This window comes from Onychostoma macrolepis, chromosome 16 (assembly GCF_012432095.1).
Source record: "Onychostoma macrolepis isolate SWU-2019 chromosome 16, ASM1243209v1, whole genome shotgun sequence".
NCBI lineage: Eukaryota > Metazoa > Chordata > Actinopteri > Cypriniformes > Cyprinidae > Onychostoma > Onychostoma macrolepis.
In genome coordinates this window covers 13,157,524-13,174,304 of record NC_081170.1, presented here as the reverse complement: position 1 = coordinate 13,174,304, position 16,781 = coordinate 13,157,524, and the positions used below count along the sequence as shown (strand labels likewise).

Here is a 16,781-nt window from a genome sequence, read left to right as displayed (position 1 = left end):
CACTCAAACTTCCAAACATCAAAGATAAATCATCCAATCATCCATCCATCCATCCATCCATCTATGGCAAATGACTGCTTTTTCATGCGTTCGTTCCTGAACACATTTCCCAGAATCCTTTGCGGTAAAACATGTGACGCATTTAACCTGCGACTTAAGTGCGTTGTTCGGTGCAGTGCGTTAGTTTTTCGTTGCATGTTGGCTGATATTCGTACTCTTTATTGAAGTGAGAAGAAAAGAGCCGCTCTGGAAATGTAAGTTTAAGCTCGTTTACTCGGAGGACTATTTCTGAAACCTCGTTTCAGCAAATAAACGATGTTGTTTTGATCTAATTTGCGTTTGTTTTCTCGCTCTGTCTTTAGATGTCTCTGGCAGACGAATTGCTTGCCGACTTGGAGGAGGCAGGAGAAGAAGAGGACGGGCTGTATCCCGGTGGAGAAGGGGGTGAGAGTGATGGGGAACCCGGGGAGAATCAAGCCGATGGGGGTCTGGAGGACATACCGGAGGAGATGGAGGTGGATTACAGTGGGACGGAGAGTGTCACATCCATCGCAAAACTAAGACACAGCAAGCCAGTGAGTTTTTAACTTTATTAATTTGACTTTTATCTCTAAATGGATTCATATAAGTACCGTCTTCCTGAAACGTTACACTAAATTATTGCAAACATCTCGACTTCGTACAGTTTGCTGAAATCATGGATAAAATCGATCATTATGTTGGAAATCAACGCAAAAATTCAGAAGGTCAGTAACATGTCACCTTTACGAACATTCTGGTAATTATAAATTTTCCATGTTTAACACACATTTTTCCTCTTTCTTCAGTGTCTGGACCGGTTGAATCAGACCCAGAGTACAGACTCATTGTCGCTGCCAACAATCTCACAGTGGAAATTGACAATGAACTTAGTGAGTTTAATATTAATTTTATAGTGGATATGCAAAATCTTCCTCAAATTTCAATATTTGTATCCCTTATCAAGCACCATAACATCAATTCCTCTTTATTTTCTCCTCAGGTATCATTCACAAGTTTGTTCGTGACAAGTACTCCAAAAGGTTTCCTGAGCTGGAGTCTTTGGTGCCAAATGCACTAGACTATATCAGAACTGTTAAGGTATGAAGAAGCATATTAATTTGGAAAATTTGATGGGCTGAGCATTTTTGAGCATCCTATTCATGCAAAATATTGGTGTCATTTGATTTACATTCTCTGATTAGTAACTTTTTATTAATGAAGCTTAAATATAAATTCTCATGCGTGTTTTATATAAGATAATGTGTTTGTGTGTCTGCAGGAGCTGGGCAACAATCTAGAGAAATGCAAAAATAATGAGACCCTCCAGCAGATCCTGACTAATGCTACTATCATGGTGGTCAGTGTTACAGCCTCAACCACACAAGGGTGAGTAAGCAGATATATTTGGCATGATTACAGGAAGAGAACCTTGTTTTTTTTTGTTAAATGCTTCTGTTTAAAAGTTTGGAGCGAGTAGGATTTTTGTTTTTGAAATTAATTAATTTTATTCAACAAGAATGCATTCAGTTGATCAAAAGTGACTAGAAGGACTTTTACATTGTTATGAAAGATTAAAATGCAAATAAATGCTGTTTTTGAACTTTCTATTCATTAAAGAATCATAAAATAAATAAAAAAATCATTAAAATGAAGTAAATTAAACCGCACAACTGTTTTCACCATGTTATTTAAATCAGAATATTAGAATGATTTCTCAAGGATCATGTAACGCTGAAGACTGCTGAAAATTGAGCCTTGCTACCACAAGAATAAATTACATTTTTAAATATTTTCAAATGGAAATAATTTCACATTATTACTGTAGTTTTGATCAAATAAATGCAGCCTAGATGAGAATCAGAGACTTCAAAGAAATATTTCAAAAACTTGAACTGCAATGAAATTTTGCTGTTTTTTTTATTTTTATTAAATGATTGTATTTCTGCAGAACAATGCTTGGTGATGATGAGCTTCAGCGACTGGAGGAGGCATGTGACATGGCCCTTGAGCTCAACCAATCAAAACACAGGATCTATGACTATGTGGAATCCAGGATGTCATTTATTGCTCCAAATCTTTCAATTATTGTCGGAGCTTCAACTGCTGCCAAAATTATGGGTGAGAACAAGACTGCTGAATTAAAAGGATAGTTAGTTACCCAAAAATTACAATTCTGTTATTTACATGTTCCAAACCCACATGACTTTCTTCTGTGGGACACAAAAGGTGGAAAAAAAAGTTTCATCTTGTTTGGGGAAAATATTCACTTAAAGACGCTTGTGCTTGATCACAATAAAATATGGTTCTACTGTAAAAATCCCTTCCGTTGACAACATGCAAACCTTGATTTCAGGTGTTGCTGGTGGTCTGACTAACCTGTCCAAGATGCCTGCGTGTAATCTGATGTTGCTGGGAGCTCAGCGGAAGACGCTGTCTGGATTCAGCAGCACATCCCTGCTGCCCCACACAGGCTACATCTACCACTGTGACGTAGTGCAGTCTCTGCCTCCAGTGAGCATCAACCTTTTTGCTTTCACTTACTTACTTTTCATTGCTTTTATTTGATCATTTTTATTCAGAATATCATAAATGTTTCTTTGTTTCCAGGATCTGAGAAGAAAAGCAGCTCGTCTGGTTTCAGCTAAATGCACTCTGGCTGCCCGTGTGGACAGTTTTCACGAGAGCACGGTTGGCAAGGTAAACAGTGTCATCATGGTCTACACCAGCGGTTCTCAATTCCAGTTCTCGCGTTCCCCAGCTCTGCATATTTTGCATGTCTCTCTAGTTAACACACCTGATTCAGATCATCAGCTCATTAGAAGTCAGCTTCATGCGTGAACTGTGGTCCCTACAGTGTCCATTGCTCCCTACTCTCTGAGCAGGGGAAATCCGTTGAAGTTTACTTCACTTCGGAACATTCATTCACGGATTTGCGCTGCGCCACAGCCTGCAGCGTCTTCACACACAGACAAAACTTACTAGAGAAGTGTGACATAATATACCTCTGTAAATAAATATTTAAATTCATGTCTCGCACACTTCTATACCGTTTGAATGGAAGATATACATTCGCTTCGAACTGGAATCATGGCGGAATATCCTGTGATGTCCACTTCGCAGGACACTTGCAGTCAAATAGAACAAACGTCTGAAGCGATAAGAGAAACATACAAAATGTGCAGAGCGGGGGTACACGAGGACTGAAATTGAGAACCGCTGGTCTACACCACTGTACAATTTAGAGCAGGGATAGGCAACGCCGGTCCTGGAGTGCTGCTGTCCTGTTGAGTTTAGCTCCAATCCTAATCAAACACACCTGAACAAGCTAATCCAGGTTTTCAGTATCACTAGGGCTACAGGCAGGTCAGGTTTTTTTCAGGGTTGGAGCTAAACTCTGCAGGACTTTGGCACTCCAGGACCGATGTTGCCTACTCCTGGTTTAGAGTTTACTCACTTCAGATGATAATTCAAGCGAGACCGTAGTTGCTGCTAAAAATCTTCAGAAGTACTATAGTACTTCGTCTTGACTAACTTGTTTATTTGTTTATACACAGGTTGGCTATGACTTGAAGGAAGAGATCGAGCGAAAGTTTGATAAATGGCAGGAGCCCCCACCAGTCAAGCAGGTGAAGCCTCTTCCAGCTCCCCTAGATGGACAAAGGAAGAAGAGAGGAGGAAGAAGGTGAGGGTCAAAAGGGGTGGCAATGATGAGTCCTTATGAATCTAATGAAGCATGCCGAGAACTTTCATTTCATAATATTTTGTGAAAGAAATAGTTTTTCAAAGGGTTTGAAAAAAATTGAGAGGGAGAATTTTTTTTTTTTTATTATATATTTGTTGTTGTATTATATATTAATTTATTCTTAAATATGGTGTTTGTGAGAGAACTACATTTTATATTTCATCTAAATGAAACTGAAAAAAATGCATTGACAATATTCTTGACAAGCAAAAATAAAAAAGGGAAGTACAAAAATATATTTTTTGCTTGCATTACATTATTCATTCTTAAATAAGTCTACTTGACAATATTTCATAATTGTAATTTTAAATTTTTGCATTGAGATTGTTTTCTTGACAATAAAGCTAAATAAATTTGGAAGGGGGAGTACACAATATTAGTTTTGTATTGTACACTCTAAACAAAAAAATATAGAAACGGTAGAAACAATTTTCACTCAGAAATGCTTGTCAATTCTTTTTAATTATTTGTCAAATTTACAAGTAAAATACTGAATTAAACATGAACATGGAATTTTATGTGAAATTTTGAAGTGGAAAGACTGAAATAGCTTTTTCTTGTAAAACCTTTTTTTTACATTGCATGAACTTGCCTTTTTTTTTATACTCTCAGGTATCGTAAGATGAAAGAGAGGCTGGGTCTGACGGAAATCAGGAAGCATGCCAACAGAATGACATTTGCAGAGGTTAGTAGACCTCTGTCAGTTTTGCTCCATTAGCATGCTTTGTTGTAAAATTCCATAGATTGACTATAGCAACTGTGGATTATAAACTTTCTGACTTTCTCCTTGTAAGATTGAAGATGATGCTTATCAGGAGGATCTGGGCTTCAGTCTCGGTCAGCTGGGAAAGTCTGGCAGCGGCAGGGTCAGACAAGCTCAGGTCAACGACTCCACCAAGGCCAGAATATCCAAATCCTTACAGGTATGCTAGCTTACAATAGCATTAATTACAGAATTGTAAGAGAAAATTCAGTTTCTTCGAAGTTAAATGCATTTTATATACAATACCATTTAAAGTTTGGGGTCTCTTATTTTTTTTATTTATTAAAAATATAGTAAAAACTGTAAAATTCTGGAATATTTTGACAATTTAAAATAACAAAATAACTTCTTGCATTTTATTATAAAAAATGTAATTTATTCCTGTGATGGTAAAGCTTAATTTTCTAATATGAAATCATTCTAATATGCTGATTTCTGGAAACCTTGTTGCTGTCTTTTAGTATTCTTTGATGAATGGAAAGTATACAAGAACATAATTAATTTGAAATAAAACTCTTCAGTTTAAAAAAATAAATCTTTAAAAATTGACCCTTAAACTTTTTTTGAACAGTACTGTAGATTTGGTTAATATAATTATGGTTCATTAGTATTTAATGAGCATTCCCATATGGACTCATGAATGTTTTGTTACTGCAGCGGACACTGCAGAAGCAGAGCATGACGTACGGTGGCAAGTCCACTGTCAGAGACCGATCATCTGGAACCAGCTCCAGCGTGGCTTTCACCCCTTTACAGGTACACAAACTCTTATTTAAAATTGATTATTTTTGCAGTTTTTTTCCCCTGCCTCTAGGGAGCATATGTTACATCCTTCACGTTCAAATTGTTTTTGCACATTCAAGTGCAGTTGCTTTCTGTTTGGTTCCTTTGCTAAAACACTGACAGACAGCTGTTTGATTTGTTAGTTAACAGTCTGTTCACTGTCTGCTCTCTGTCAGGGGCTGGAGATTGTGAACCCACAGGCTGCAGAGAAGAAGGTGGCTGAAGCCAATCAGAAATATTTCTCCAACATGGCCGAGTTCCTCAAGGTCAAGCGCGAGAAGGAGGATAAAGTGTGAGGAGGTGTGTCAGACGAAGGAAACCATATACATTAATAGCCATGGCTGGATTCACACTTCAACTGTTAATTTATACTCTGTCACACACCCACTCAGACGGACTTGTGTGGGAATGGTGACATGAGGACAGCACAAGGACACATGACTGGAGATCCTCTTTCTGTTGAGGAGATGAAGAGGGAGAGCAACATATTCTAGATTTTGTTTTTTGTTCATTTTTATGTTTTTAAATGTGTACTAAGGAATTGTGTGTTGTCTGTATGTATAATAGAACAGTAAATGCAAGTTTTTCTTTTCAGCATTTGTTTTTTTCAATTTCAACTACTTTGGACATCACTTTGATTTGAAGAAAGTTTCTTATCTAGTTGCACATATTGTCTCCAGTCATTTTCATTTTAGTTCAAAGCCGGCTGTTTTCTGTAATGGTTTTTTAAATTTTTTATTTTTTATTTTTTTGTCCCTGAGGAAACTCATATTACACTCAAAATGGATTGAAATGGCTGCTATAGATTTCATTTAGTTTAGATTGGTAGGCATGTTTGCATGAAATGTTTCTGAATATGCAAGCATTTCAATCACTGTCCTCCTATCAGAGGAGACACAGTGTCACATTTTTGAAATGCTATTATGAATTCTTAACTTCATATGCATAATTAAAGGCTTAATGTCAAAAAGGTTTGTGAAATTCATTTTGAATGTTCAAGTTAATGTTTTCTGGTTGTCACCAGTATTGCTTCCCACTCTTTATTGTAGGATGGATTGTGGCAATACATTTTTGTACAAGAGAGTTCTAACTAACAAACTGGTTATGTATTTAAAGTCACTTTTATCCTGTCAATCCTGTTATGCCACATTACATGGTTATGTAATACATTTTAATGAATTATGTGACATTTTCACAGCGTCAGCTCTTACATAATGATGACCAAGGAGCACCATGTCTTTCGAAAAATATCTTTTTTTTTAGAAGTACGTTCAAGATAAATCGACTGGAAGTGGTATACCACTAATATTTTAGTCACAAAAATGACATAATTATCAAAACATGATCGTTTGAAATAATATGCTTTATAATACACCTCTTGTTAGTCAATAGCAGAATAGTATATTATATGTCAGTATGCTAACTAAACTATGTTTGATTCTTGCCTCTGGTATTCAGTCTGTACAGCGTTCTCTCACATGATAAAAAAATGAAACTTGAAAATCAATATTTGTGTTTATTTGGTAAGAAGCTGTGTAAGTGGGGTAATGACAGATGGCATTTTGCTTAAAGTCTGGTTGCAACTCTATAAATATATATATATATAGGAACAGTGAGTGTGTGTGTGTATATATATAAATATATTTATATAGGAACAGTGTGTGTGTGTGTGTGTATATATATATATATATATATACACACACACACACACACACACACTCACTGTATATATCAGAGGTCAACACACTCGGTCCTGGAGGGCCGGTGTCCTGCAGTTTAGCTCCAACTTGCCTCAACACACCTGTCTTGAAGTTTCAAGTATACCAAGCAAGACCTTAATTAGCTGGTTCAGGTGTGTTTGATTAGGGTTGGAGCTAAACTCTGCAGGACACCGGCCCTCCAGGAACAAGTTTGGTGACCCCTGGTATATATGGTCTTGTTTATGGAGACGACAAGAACACTGACATTGCATCACAAAAGTATTTTATTGAAATTTTACAACTCTGTATTTTTTTGTTTCCTCTCAACCTACGAAGCGACATCACAATCGCATGCTGTCCTGTCCATGTCAAAAAAGGCAAGGATGATGGTGTTTATTACTGGAGAGAAATAGACAAATGCAATCAGCTGCCCTGTGCATCAAAAATACTTTTCGTTTCATCACATTTATATCATTTTGTGTGTTGGTCGAGCCGTCGTTCTCCCCAAACAATAGAGGAAACTGAAATGAATGGAAACTCACATGGGATCGTGTCACAATGTGGGATGTTTGGAAAAGCTTTGCCTAATAAATGGAGTAACAGAACAATGATATTTTAGGGGGGTTTTTTAGGGAAACTGTCCAGCAGAGTATGTGAGAATCATTTTGAGATGTGACGTCAAAAATAACTGAGGAAAGTTCGGGGAAGGCTTTTGTTGTACTTTACATGCAAACTTCCACACAACAAAAATATTCAGCCATGGACAACCTAAAGGACACTGAGAGAAAGAAAAATAAGGTTTTTAACTTGTACATATTTTAATCTTTGTCTTTTTATTAGATATTTTTGAAGTGAGATCACTCATGCCATGTTTAACAGACAAATAATCACACGCCACTTTGAAGGCTGACAACTTCAACCCACCTTGCTTGTGAACATATGTAAGATAGATGCTACAGAACATTACCCTATCAACGCCAACTTTTTTTGCGGTCTAGCAAAACCACATTTAGGTCATGATAAAGGTAGGGAGGTCGAGAGGAATTCAATTGCATAGCAATTTAATGGTCGACACGTTATCTCGCAAGGCAAAGTCACAGTGCCTAAACACTCCCAGAGGGGCTCAATGAACTAAGAACAACCAATCAATGCATTAGACTCGGGATCTCGCATAGTGCCGGTACATCATAGTCAGTATATGTCATCTAAGAGGATAAGAATCGCTAATGCAGCACTCCACCAAACACAAACTACGAGCAAAATGTTTTGTCTGTGGCCAAACCAAATTGTTTCCTTTAATTTCTGTCGCTTGACTAGATGGGGTTTTCAGTTAGAACAGAAATGAAGGGGATAAAGACTCAACGTTGAAGGAGGTTCAAATGTTTGCATGTAAACAGGCACTCGACCCCCAGCTCTCTCTCTCTCTCTCTTTTAAAGAAAAAGGCCAACATCACATCCAACTTTAACCACGACATAGAGTTCATCTCGGAATGTCAACAGCAGCGTTTTCTCTGTCGTAGCGATCGCTCTCTCTCCCCGTCTCTTCCTCCATCAGTCACTGCAGGTCTCTGTCCTCCAGGTATCTGTACTCAAACGTAAATCCTTCCTTTTTTCTCTGGCCCCACTTTTCATAGTCAAAGTAAATGTACGTGCCCTACAGACAGAAAAAGAAAAGAAATTTCAACATATTATTAATGCATGACGTCACAGAAACTAGGAGTCTTAAAATGCAATGTAGTTTTACTGTATGAACATACACGTTTATTTGTATTATATTTATTTGAAATTTTTAAATTAGAAAGATTACAGAAATAGATTTTAAGAAATTAATACTTCTATTTAGCAAGGATTCATTAAATTGATCAAAAGTGACAGTAAATGATTTATATTGCAAATAAATACTGCTCTTGTTGTAACTATTCAGTAAAGTTGCTTAAAATGATCAAAGACGTTGCTACAAAAGTATTAAACAACAACTGTGTTCAACAAAGTAGTAAATTACATTTTAAAAATATTAAGAGAGAAAACAGTAAACTGTATAATATTTTACAATATTACAGTTTTGTTGTATTTTTTCAAATAAATGCACTCTTGGTCCACATAAGAGACTTCTTTCAAAAATATCACATTTTTGAATGGTAGCATATGAAATAGAATTAAAAAGTGAACTTAAGTAATAATTATAAAAACTAATGAAATGTGAACTTTTTAAATTGATCATAATAAAAATTTGTCTTAATTTGTGTAATATATACACATTTATTTATTAAAAATATATTTTTTGCCCACTGGTATTGACAACTTTAACTAGTATTGTTATGGCTCTACAGAAATAATTAGAAAATGAAACTCAGTTTGCCATTTTTATTTTCAGCAGTGAGCATGAGAACAGTGATGGGTTTGTACCTGTTCAAACTCATCAGTGATGGTCTTGGGTTCCTCGTGCCGTTGGAACCACATCATGTATTTGGTGTGGAACCTCCACGATTGCTTCTTCAGTGCTTTAGCCGACAGGTACTGTGCCTTTGTGCCCTGAGACAAAATGCCAACCAAGAGAAAAAGTTGGAAGACTGCAATACCCAACAGACGTGCTTATTTAAAAGCAACAAACACAGACCTCCAGGTAGTAGAAAATGAAGAAGAGCGTTTCAGTGGACAATCTCTGGTAGAACTCAATAGAGTCCGAATGATGTGGGGGCATCTGGTGGTGGAATGGCGGTGTAGGACAGGGGTTTCTCATCAGGTACTGCCTACAAACAGACAAAAAAAAAAAAAGTGTGTCATATTAGGCCCACATCTTAAGCTTGAGGGTCAGCTGCTTGCTTTTGAATGCCTTGTTTTAATCTGCATTTAGACTAGAGAGCATATTCTGTACCTGATTCTCTCTGAATCAGACGGGTGGGGCATGTGTGTCCATGCTGCCTCCTGCATTGCCTGTTGGTATAGCTGCTCTTTATTGAGAGGGGTGGGGCCTAACGGACACGCCCCTAAAGATGGCGGCAGGTTGACCTCTGAAACAGCAGGCTGAGGAGCCGTTGTGGGTCCAGGTGGGGCTGAGAACAGATTTAAAAGAAAGACATTTTTAATGTTTGTAAAGATTATACTAGCTCTGTACCTTGCGTAACATCTAATCTGGCACACCAAACTGCAGTCTAGCTGTTAGACAGGGTGTGCTGTGTGGTTGAGTCATTTTAATCATAAGCTTGAAGGATACTGAGGCGTGACAGTTGACTGCACTACAAATAACCATGTATGTCAGTTAAATAGGTACTGAATAGAGCTGTTTTAACTACTATTTCCCATAATTAGTTCAGTACACTCTATTAAACAGGTAAGCATGTAAGGTACCTCGATCTGGGAGGTGTAGTGATGAAATCTCTCCATCCAGTGTCAATCCCAGTGCCGCCCGTTCTGCCATAGCTTTCAAAGAGCTTGGAGGTTCAGGAGCCTGCGAGAGACCAAATGGAATTGCATGAGAAACAGCACAATTTAAATCTACAGGAAACCGATTTCATTGTATTCGATGGGAGTGACTCTTGAGAAAAGTGTGTGAATTCTGTGCCACTGGCAGGCTGAATCTAGTCTAGCCAGGATGAAAAACACACCTTGATGGTTTCTGTGTTGAGTGTGTAGGAGTGTGGGCCGTTTAATAGACTCCCACCACCAGGTGTGCTGTCAGTGAAAGCAGGTGATGGGGAGGAGGGGGGTAGAGTGATAGAACTCAATAAACTGGGGCCATTATCCAGACTACAATACAGAGGAAGGAGGAGAGAGAAAGACAACCAATCAAATCAATCATATTTCTGTTATATCAGCTACAACTCAAACAATGCAGATGTATACTCACGTTTGACTGGTTGATGAGCTCGAAGATGAGGAATGGCTGTTTTGTGATTGGCTGGCACTGCTGAGCGAGGAGTCTGGTGTGTTGTCTGCAACCACAGCACTGTAACCTGTATGGAGAAAAATAAGAATAAAAAATAATTACAAAAAATATTGAAAAAGAGATCAAATAAAACGTCAAAAAGATAAATAACAATATTATTAGTAATAATTGTTATATAAAAACTAAAAACAATTTAAAAGATAATTATTAAAATAATAATTATTACTATTATTACAAAATAATATTTATGCGAAAGCAATAAAAAGTCAATGAAAAATAGCAAATTAAAAAATTCAATCATTTAAAAATAAAAAGTAAAAAGATGAATAATATTACTACTAATAATTATTATTCATATAAATTAAATGCTAATAATAATTAAAAAGATTAAAACAATAAACAAATCAAAACAATTAAAATATCAAAATATAGTTAAAATAACAACAAAAACAACTATATAAGATACCTTAAAAATATAAATATTCAATAACTGAGATTTATAATAATAATAATAATAATAATAATAATAAAGAGATGAAGGAGACAGCTGGAAAATACAGCCAATATCTCCAGCTAAACATTTATTCCTACTCATAAAATCAAAAAGAACAATGTGAAATTTGTAAATACAGTAAATAATTAACGGCCAGACTCACTGGTTGCTCCATTTTGTTTGAGGCCGCTAGGGGGTCTTGCAGGCGCTACGTTCGTCCCCACTCCTGCACTCGCCACAGAACTGCTTCCATTTCCCCCCAATCCACTCTCTCCAGTTCCTCCTACAGGTGCTGTGCCTACAAGGCTTACAGGTATCTGTGCAGACCCCTGGAGAGCCGTCTGCCCCGGTACCAGGTTTAGAATTCCTCCGGATAGGGCACTGTGACCCGAACTGGACCCTAGCAAGCCCATACCAGACCCTGTACCCGTACCATTACTGGTCGCACCTGTGTTTGCTCCCCCTGCACCCGTGCTAGGTAAAGATATGCCAGAACTTACACTGCCACTCCCCACCGGACCACTGGAGACACTACCTGCTGTTCCACCTGCAGCCGCCTGGGCATAGGGGGCAGGGGTAGAGCCTGAGAGAAGCCCTGCCATGGTGTTGAGAGAACCGGACAAGCCGGTCAAGCCCAGACCTGACATCTGAGCCCCACTACTGCTGCTGGTCACCGTCACACCTCCTTTCCCCAGGCCCAAACCCAGTCTAGAGCCCTCAACCCCAGGAACAGATGAAGCCTGGGACTGGGAATTGGAAGTAACTGGGCCAGGTGTGCTGGAACTAGGCAGAGAGGAAGTAGTGGAGACAGGTAGCGTGGGGTGGCTAGGTGGACTAGGTGTGTTGTTGGAGGGAACGGATGTCGAGGAGAGTTTGACCTGTGCTTGCTGTTGAGACTGAGGAGCATGCTGCTGCACTGCGCTGCTAAAGCTTCCCAGCAGGCTGCTGCCCCCAGAGACCGCTGTGCAGCCACCGACAACAGTAGCCATAGAAACCAGCGAAGAGGAGGAGGAGGAGGAGCCTGAGGAGGCGGATGAGGAGAAGGACGAGAGAGATGGGTTCCCGTTCTTCACAGGAGACTAATCGGAGCAAGAAAGCCATGAGGTTAGAAACACAAATATCACTTTTCATTAAGAATACATGTCACTTTTGGGTGAAGAATCTCTTTAAAAATCACATTTCTGTCATGATTTCCTCATGCTGTGGTTCAAACTTGTAGGATTTTACAACACAAAAAGTGTAAATTCAGAAGATTGTGCTGGTTATTCTGCTCCACATAATTATAATAGACATTTCAAGCTTCAAAAAGGACACAAAAGCACCATAAAATTGATCCATACAACTTGTGTGCAACACTGCATATTATATCAAGTCTCCTGAAGCCATACAAGTACTTTTATAGTGCTTCTGCACTGTAATTAGGGCTGGGCAATATATCAAACACGATATTCATGCGCATCTCATCAGTAAAGCCGGTTCCGTGATTAGCGCTAAATCTCCATCACCTGTTTTCAAATAGAGCGCCATTTAATACACAGAGCCGTAGTTCACTGACAAGCTACACAATATCGTATTCATTATCGCAGATGAATCACCTTCGATAATGAATGCGATATTGCATAGCTTGTCAGTGAACTACGCCTCTGTGTATTAAATGGCGCTCTATTTGAAAACAGGTGATGGAGATTTAGCGCTAATCAAGGAACCGGCTTTACTGATGAGATGCGCATGAATATTGTGTTCGATATATCGCCCGGCCCTAACCGCAATAAAGCCATACAAGTTAAAAACAACAATGTGAGCGTATAAACCTTTAACTGATACTGAGGTCTCACCTGACTGACTTCACTGTCTGTCGATCGACCTCTCTTGTCCTCCAAAATCTCCTGAGCAATACATAGTCACACATAACATATAGTAAGACAATCAATTCTGTGACTAAAAGTCAATAAAAGACCAGAAAAGAGCATGATTTGAGGTTCTGAGTGATTATAAATGATAGAGATGCTCTGTAGACAAGACTGAGACAAGAGGAAGAATGAAAGAAAGTGGATTACCATTGTGCCTGTGGCAGGAGATGGAGGGATGGGGGAAGAGGAAGTGGTGGAGGTCGGCGTGCTGCTGGACTGAAGGAACATCTCATCTTCAATATGGCCCTGAGGAGACGTCGCCATCAAAGTTGCCGCTAGAGAGAAAGAGATATTTATAAATGTCACCTATCTTGACAATATACGTCAACAACAACATTCATCCCAAACACACAGACTTACGTATGTCCTCCAAGTCCAGATCATCGTAGAGGAACTCATTCTCTTCAAAGTCTGGGTCTTGCGAAGAGTCAATGTAATATTCCACATCATCTTTGATCTTATGGATAGCATCAACCTGGATTGAATCATTATCCAACATCCTCAAGATGGTCTCTAGCATACGAATGTGGTACCGGTGTCTTTCAATTAACCTCTTTAGTTCTTCAATCCGATCCTGCTTCTGAAGACAAACACGATAAACAGCTTTCTATAGATCAGAATGGTATGAGAACAAGTTGAGGTCTCTAACAGTGAGTGTTCACATAATAATGAAAGCATTAAAGCAAAAAAGAAAGACAAAAAGAAAAGACTTAATTTATAATAAAACAGGAAAGTGGTGGAACGAAAAGAGGGGAAAATGGAAAAAGTGAAATGCTGACCTCCTTGTCTCCTTTCTTTTTCCGTGTTTGGACAGAGAGGGACTCAACTTCACTTTCAAACTGGTCCACCTGCATGTTCAAAGTGTCTATTGTGTTCTGCGAGAGAGATAAATCATGTCATTACTGCACTACTTGTATCCTGTTCAAAATTTTTCTACCCCCCACTGTTTATCCATGAGCCCTCTTGTACCGTGAGCCACTGTTCCGTTTCCTCCTTCTCTTTCTGTGCTGGGTCTACTTTCTGAGCCAAGCCCAGCCCCTCTTTAGAGTAGGCCTTTGTCTTGGTTTCTCTTTCAACCACCTTAAATCGCTCCATTTGCTAAGGAGAAAGAGACAGAGATTCAGGTTAAGGGGTACAAGCTTGACAGATCAAGCGTGGGAAACACATCTAAGAATTCATGAGGCAAAACTGAAACATTATGCCAATGCACTGATATTTTTATCAAAAGTTCAAAAGAATTTTGCAAACTGACAAGTGTGTTAAAGTAAAATAGCCTTAAGGAACGATACCGTTTCAATAAGTTTCCGGTTCTCCACTAGCTGCCGTTTGTCTTTGATCTCATTGGATGCCACCCATGTCTTAATCTGGTCTCGTAGCCGCTAAGAAGAAAAACAGGTGAGAACAATTATACTGATTGAGAACACACATTTTTCCCATGGTTCTAAAGAAATTGTACAATAATTCATTCTATGCAACGGCTAGTTTCGCTTCTCTAAACTGATTGCCCAAGAAGTGTTCCAACAGTGCTAATACCTTGTCCAACAGCAAGAAACGCTTCTGTGCTTGTATTATTCCACTTATCCGTGTTCACACAATTCCAGTAAGCCTTAAAATAAGCTAAACGTCAAATCAACACATCCTTACCTGAAGCTTTTTAATTTCTTTCTTGAGATCAGCCTCGTATTTTTCCTTCTGGTTGGCATTGGCTGCATTGTGAAGCTAAGAATGAAATAGATGATTAAAATACAACATCTAACAACAGTGCATGATTTCCTTAGTTCCTATTTGCATTATGCATTGGTTCTTGAGGTGTTAATGACCCACTTTTTTCCAAATGTCTTCAAACTGTTCGACGCCTTCAGCGACTTTTTTCAAACATCGATCTATTTCACCTGGTTGTGTAAAGCATATGATTATGCACAAGTCATAAGATCATATAATGATTCAGAAAACCTCTGAACAGAAACTACTGTGTACAAGCAATTGGGGCAGGGGAGAGTAGCATTTTCTATATCATAATATCTTACCTTGTAGTTTTCTCTTATCAGCCATGGCTTCGCTATGATACTGTCTTCATACCTTCTGTCACTGCAAGCACATCAGAGAGACTGTTAACTTGTACAGTATTCAGTGTGTGAGGCAGATGGTAAGTGTTTCTACTGCTCATCTCAATAGAAAAGGCTGATATCAAACACCCTGCTCGATTTACGTTACACTATTTGTCTGAGCAAAGAAAACGGTTAATAACTTAGTTATATTTTACTCGAGTTCTTTTCAGTTCAAGAAATAAACGCAACTGTCGCCTTTGCAATCCCCTTAAATAAGAGAAATTATGAAGAATTTTAATGACAGCGCGCCTTGATCGTCCCCAGTTCAGATCACTTATACGGTAACGCCAACACAACCAGTGTGTTTACGCAGATTTACGCAGCCTGTGATCACTGAGCACTAGCCACCAAGATGCTAACGAGTAAGATCAGCAGCATTTCATCACCATATCTCATCTGCACTGATAATATGTCACCCTGACAGTATATATAGACAGAATACTGTATATTTCTGCAGTTATCATGGATTAAGCTGCTGTTGTTGTGATGTCGAGCAGCGCTGACGGCTAACGCTCTGCTAGCACACACACATAGTTTTTCCAACAGAAGGTGTGGGGGATTTTAAACTCTCAAATTGAATGCACAGCCGTCGTATACCTTTTTTAAAAGTGTGTAATATTCGTCAGTATCTCTATGTGACAGCCACGACCAAAATATCCGCCAATTCCTTATTTCAAATTTGGTAATGTTTTCAGCTCGTCAATCCCCCTTCTGTCCAGTACATTAAAGATGGACGGCAGACTCCGCCCACCGCTCGCTGCTGAAGTTCCCGCCTCTCGTCTTTTTTCGTTCTTGTGATTCATTAAAAATGTCTGTCAATCATTTCTCAAGTTGTGACCATTTCCGCTGGACCGCTGATCCCATTGGATAAAATATTGGGTGAAAGGTTATATTTACGGAAAAAGACCATTCTCTTTACAAAAATTGACTTCTCTTAGGGCCTAACACAATTTTTCTTTATTTGTAACAACTGCACTAGTTTGTTTTGAAAAATTTAATTATTGGAAAACTCTGAGGGTGTAATAATGATGGAATTTTATTTGATTAGATTTTTATTTATCATTTTATTTCTAGGTACAAAATAGCAATAACAGAGAAAAAAAAACAAATTTAGATATGGGGCCTATTCCTATGGAGATATATATTTTATAATTATTATAATAATAATACCTAATATGCATAACAGTCACAATCAATTTACCACTTATTTATCTTCCTGGACTATATGATAAAATTATAAATAATTATAATCATAAAAATAGAAAATGCTATTTCCCCCTTCATCATTTCTTGTTGGGACAATCTATTTTATAACATAAAATGGAATCAATTTACCATTTTTTAAACAGATATTTGAGTAAAAATAGATTTATTT

The 16,781-nt window shown here is 38.2% G+C and overlaps 2 protein-coding genes across 4 annotated transcripts; one reads left to right on the top strand and one right to left on the bottom strand.

Annotated features, from left to right (window-relative positions):
* Window positions 1-96: 96 nt before the first annotated feature.
* On the top strand, window positions 97-5,975 carry prpf31 (PRP31 pre-mRNA processing factor 31 homolog (yeast)). 2 transcript variants are annotated; one of them, XM_058746709.1, is made up of 15 exons: window positions 97-254; window positions 363-575; window positions 686-746; window positions 828-911; window positions 1,022-1,119; window positions 1,301-1,407; window positions 1,970-2,139; window positions 2,375-2,532; window positions 2,629-2,718; window positions 3,576-3,703; window positions 4,376-4,448; window positions 4,558-4,686; window positions 5,184-5,282; window positions 5,486-5,609; window positions 5,702-5,975. In XM_058746709.1, the coding sequence occupies exons 2-14, from the start codon at window positions 363-365 to the stop codon at window positions 5,603-5,605; spliced, it is 1,530 nt and encodes a 509-aa protein (XP_058602692.1). In that variant the 5' UTR covers window positions 97-254; the 3' UTR covers window positions 5,606-5,609; window positions 5,702-5,975. The 2 variants fall into 2 exon arrangements, with proteins under 2 accessions (XP_058602692.1, XP_058602690.1); XM_058746707.1 differs by having other exon boundaries at window positions 5,486-5,975.
* Window positions 5,976-7,275: 1,300 nt separating this feature from the next.
* cnot3a (CCR4-NOT transcription complex, subunit 3a) lies at window positions 7,276-16,161 on the bottom strand. Of its 2 annotated transcripts, none has more exons than XM_058747830.1 (18): window positions 16,004-16,161; window positions 15,326-15,386; window positions 15,123-15,190; window positions 14,943-15,017; window positions 14,588-14,677; window positions 14,268-14,396; window positions 14,078-14,173; window positions 13,659-13,905; window positions 13,446-13,573; window positions 13,224-13,274; window positions 11,552-12,467; window positions 10,857-10,962; window positions 10,615-10,756; window positions 10,358-10,457; window positions 9,885-10,062; window positions 9,627-9,759; window positions 9,416-9,541; window positions 7,276-8,663 (listed from the first exon to the last, which is right to left on the bottom strand). In XM_058747830.1, the coding sequence occupies exons 2-18, from the start codon at window positions 15,348-15,350 to the stop codon at window positions 8,565-8,567; spliced, it is 2,709 nt and encodes a 902-aa protein (XP_058603813.1). In that variant the 5' UTR covers window positions 15,351-15,386; window positions 16,004-16,161; the 3' UTR covers window positions 7,276-8,564. The 2 variants fall into 2 exon arrangements, with proteins under 2 accessions (XP_058603813.1, XP_058603814.1); XM_058747831.1 differs by having other exon boundaries at window positions 13,659-13,878.
* Between the last annotated feature and the right edge of the window lie 620 nt (window positions 16,162-16,781).

Excerpts from the sequence above, each read along its gene's own strand:
- cnot3a (XM_058747830.1), bottom strand. The coding sequence starts at position 15,350 with ATGGCTGATAAGAGAAAACTACAAG. Across the intron at positions 15,018-15,122 it reads TTGAAGACATTTGGAAAAAA|CTTCACAATGCAGCCAATGC; the intron begins GTGGGTCATTAA and ends TTTCATTCTTAG. Across the intron at positions 8,664-9,415 it reads TCACTGATGAGTTTGAACAG|GGCACGTACATTTACTTTGA; the intron begins GTACAAACCCAT and ends TTCTGTCTGTAG.
- prpf31 (XM_058746709.1), top strand. The coding sequence starts at position 363 with ATGTCTCTGGCAGACGAATTGCTTGCCGACTTGGAGGAGGCAGGAGAA. Across the intron at positions 576-685 it reads AACTAAGACACAGCAAGCCA|TTTGCTGAAATCATGGATAA; the intron begins GTGAGTTTTTAA and ends GACTTCGTACAG. Across the intron at positions 1,408-1,969 it reads ACAGCCTCAACCACACAAGG|AACAATGCTTGGTGATGATG; the intron begins GTGAGTAAGCAG and ends GTATTTCTGCAG.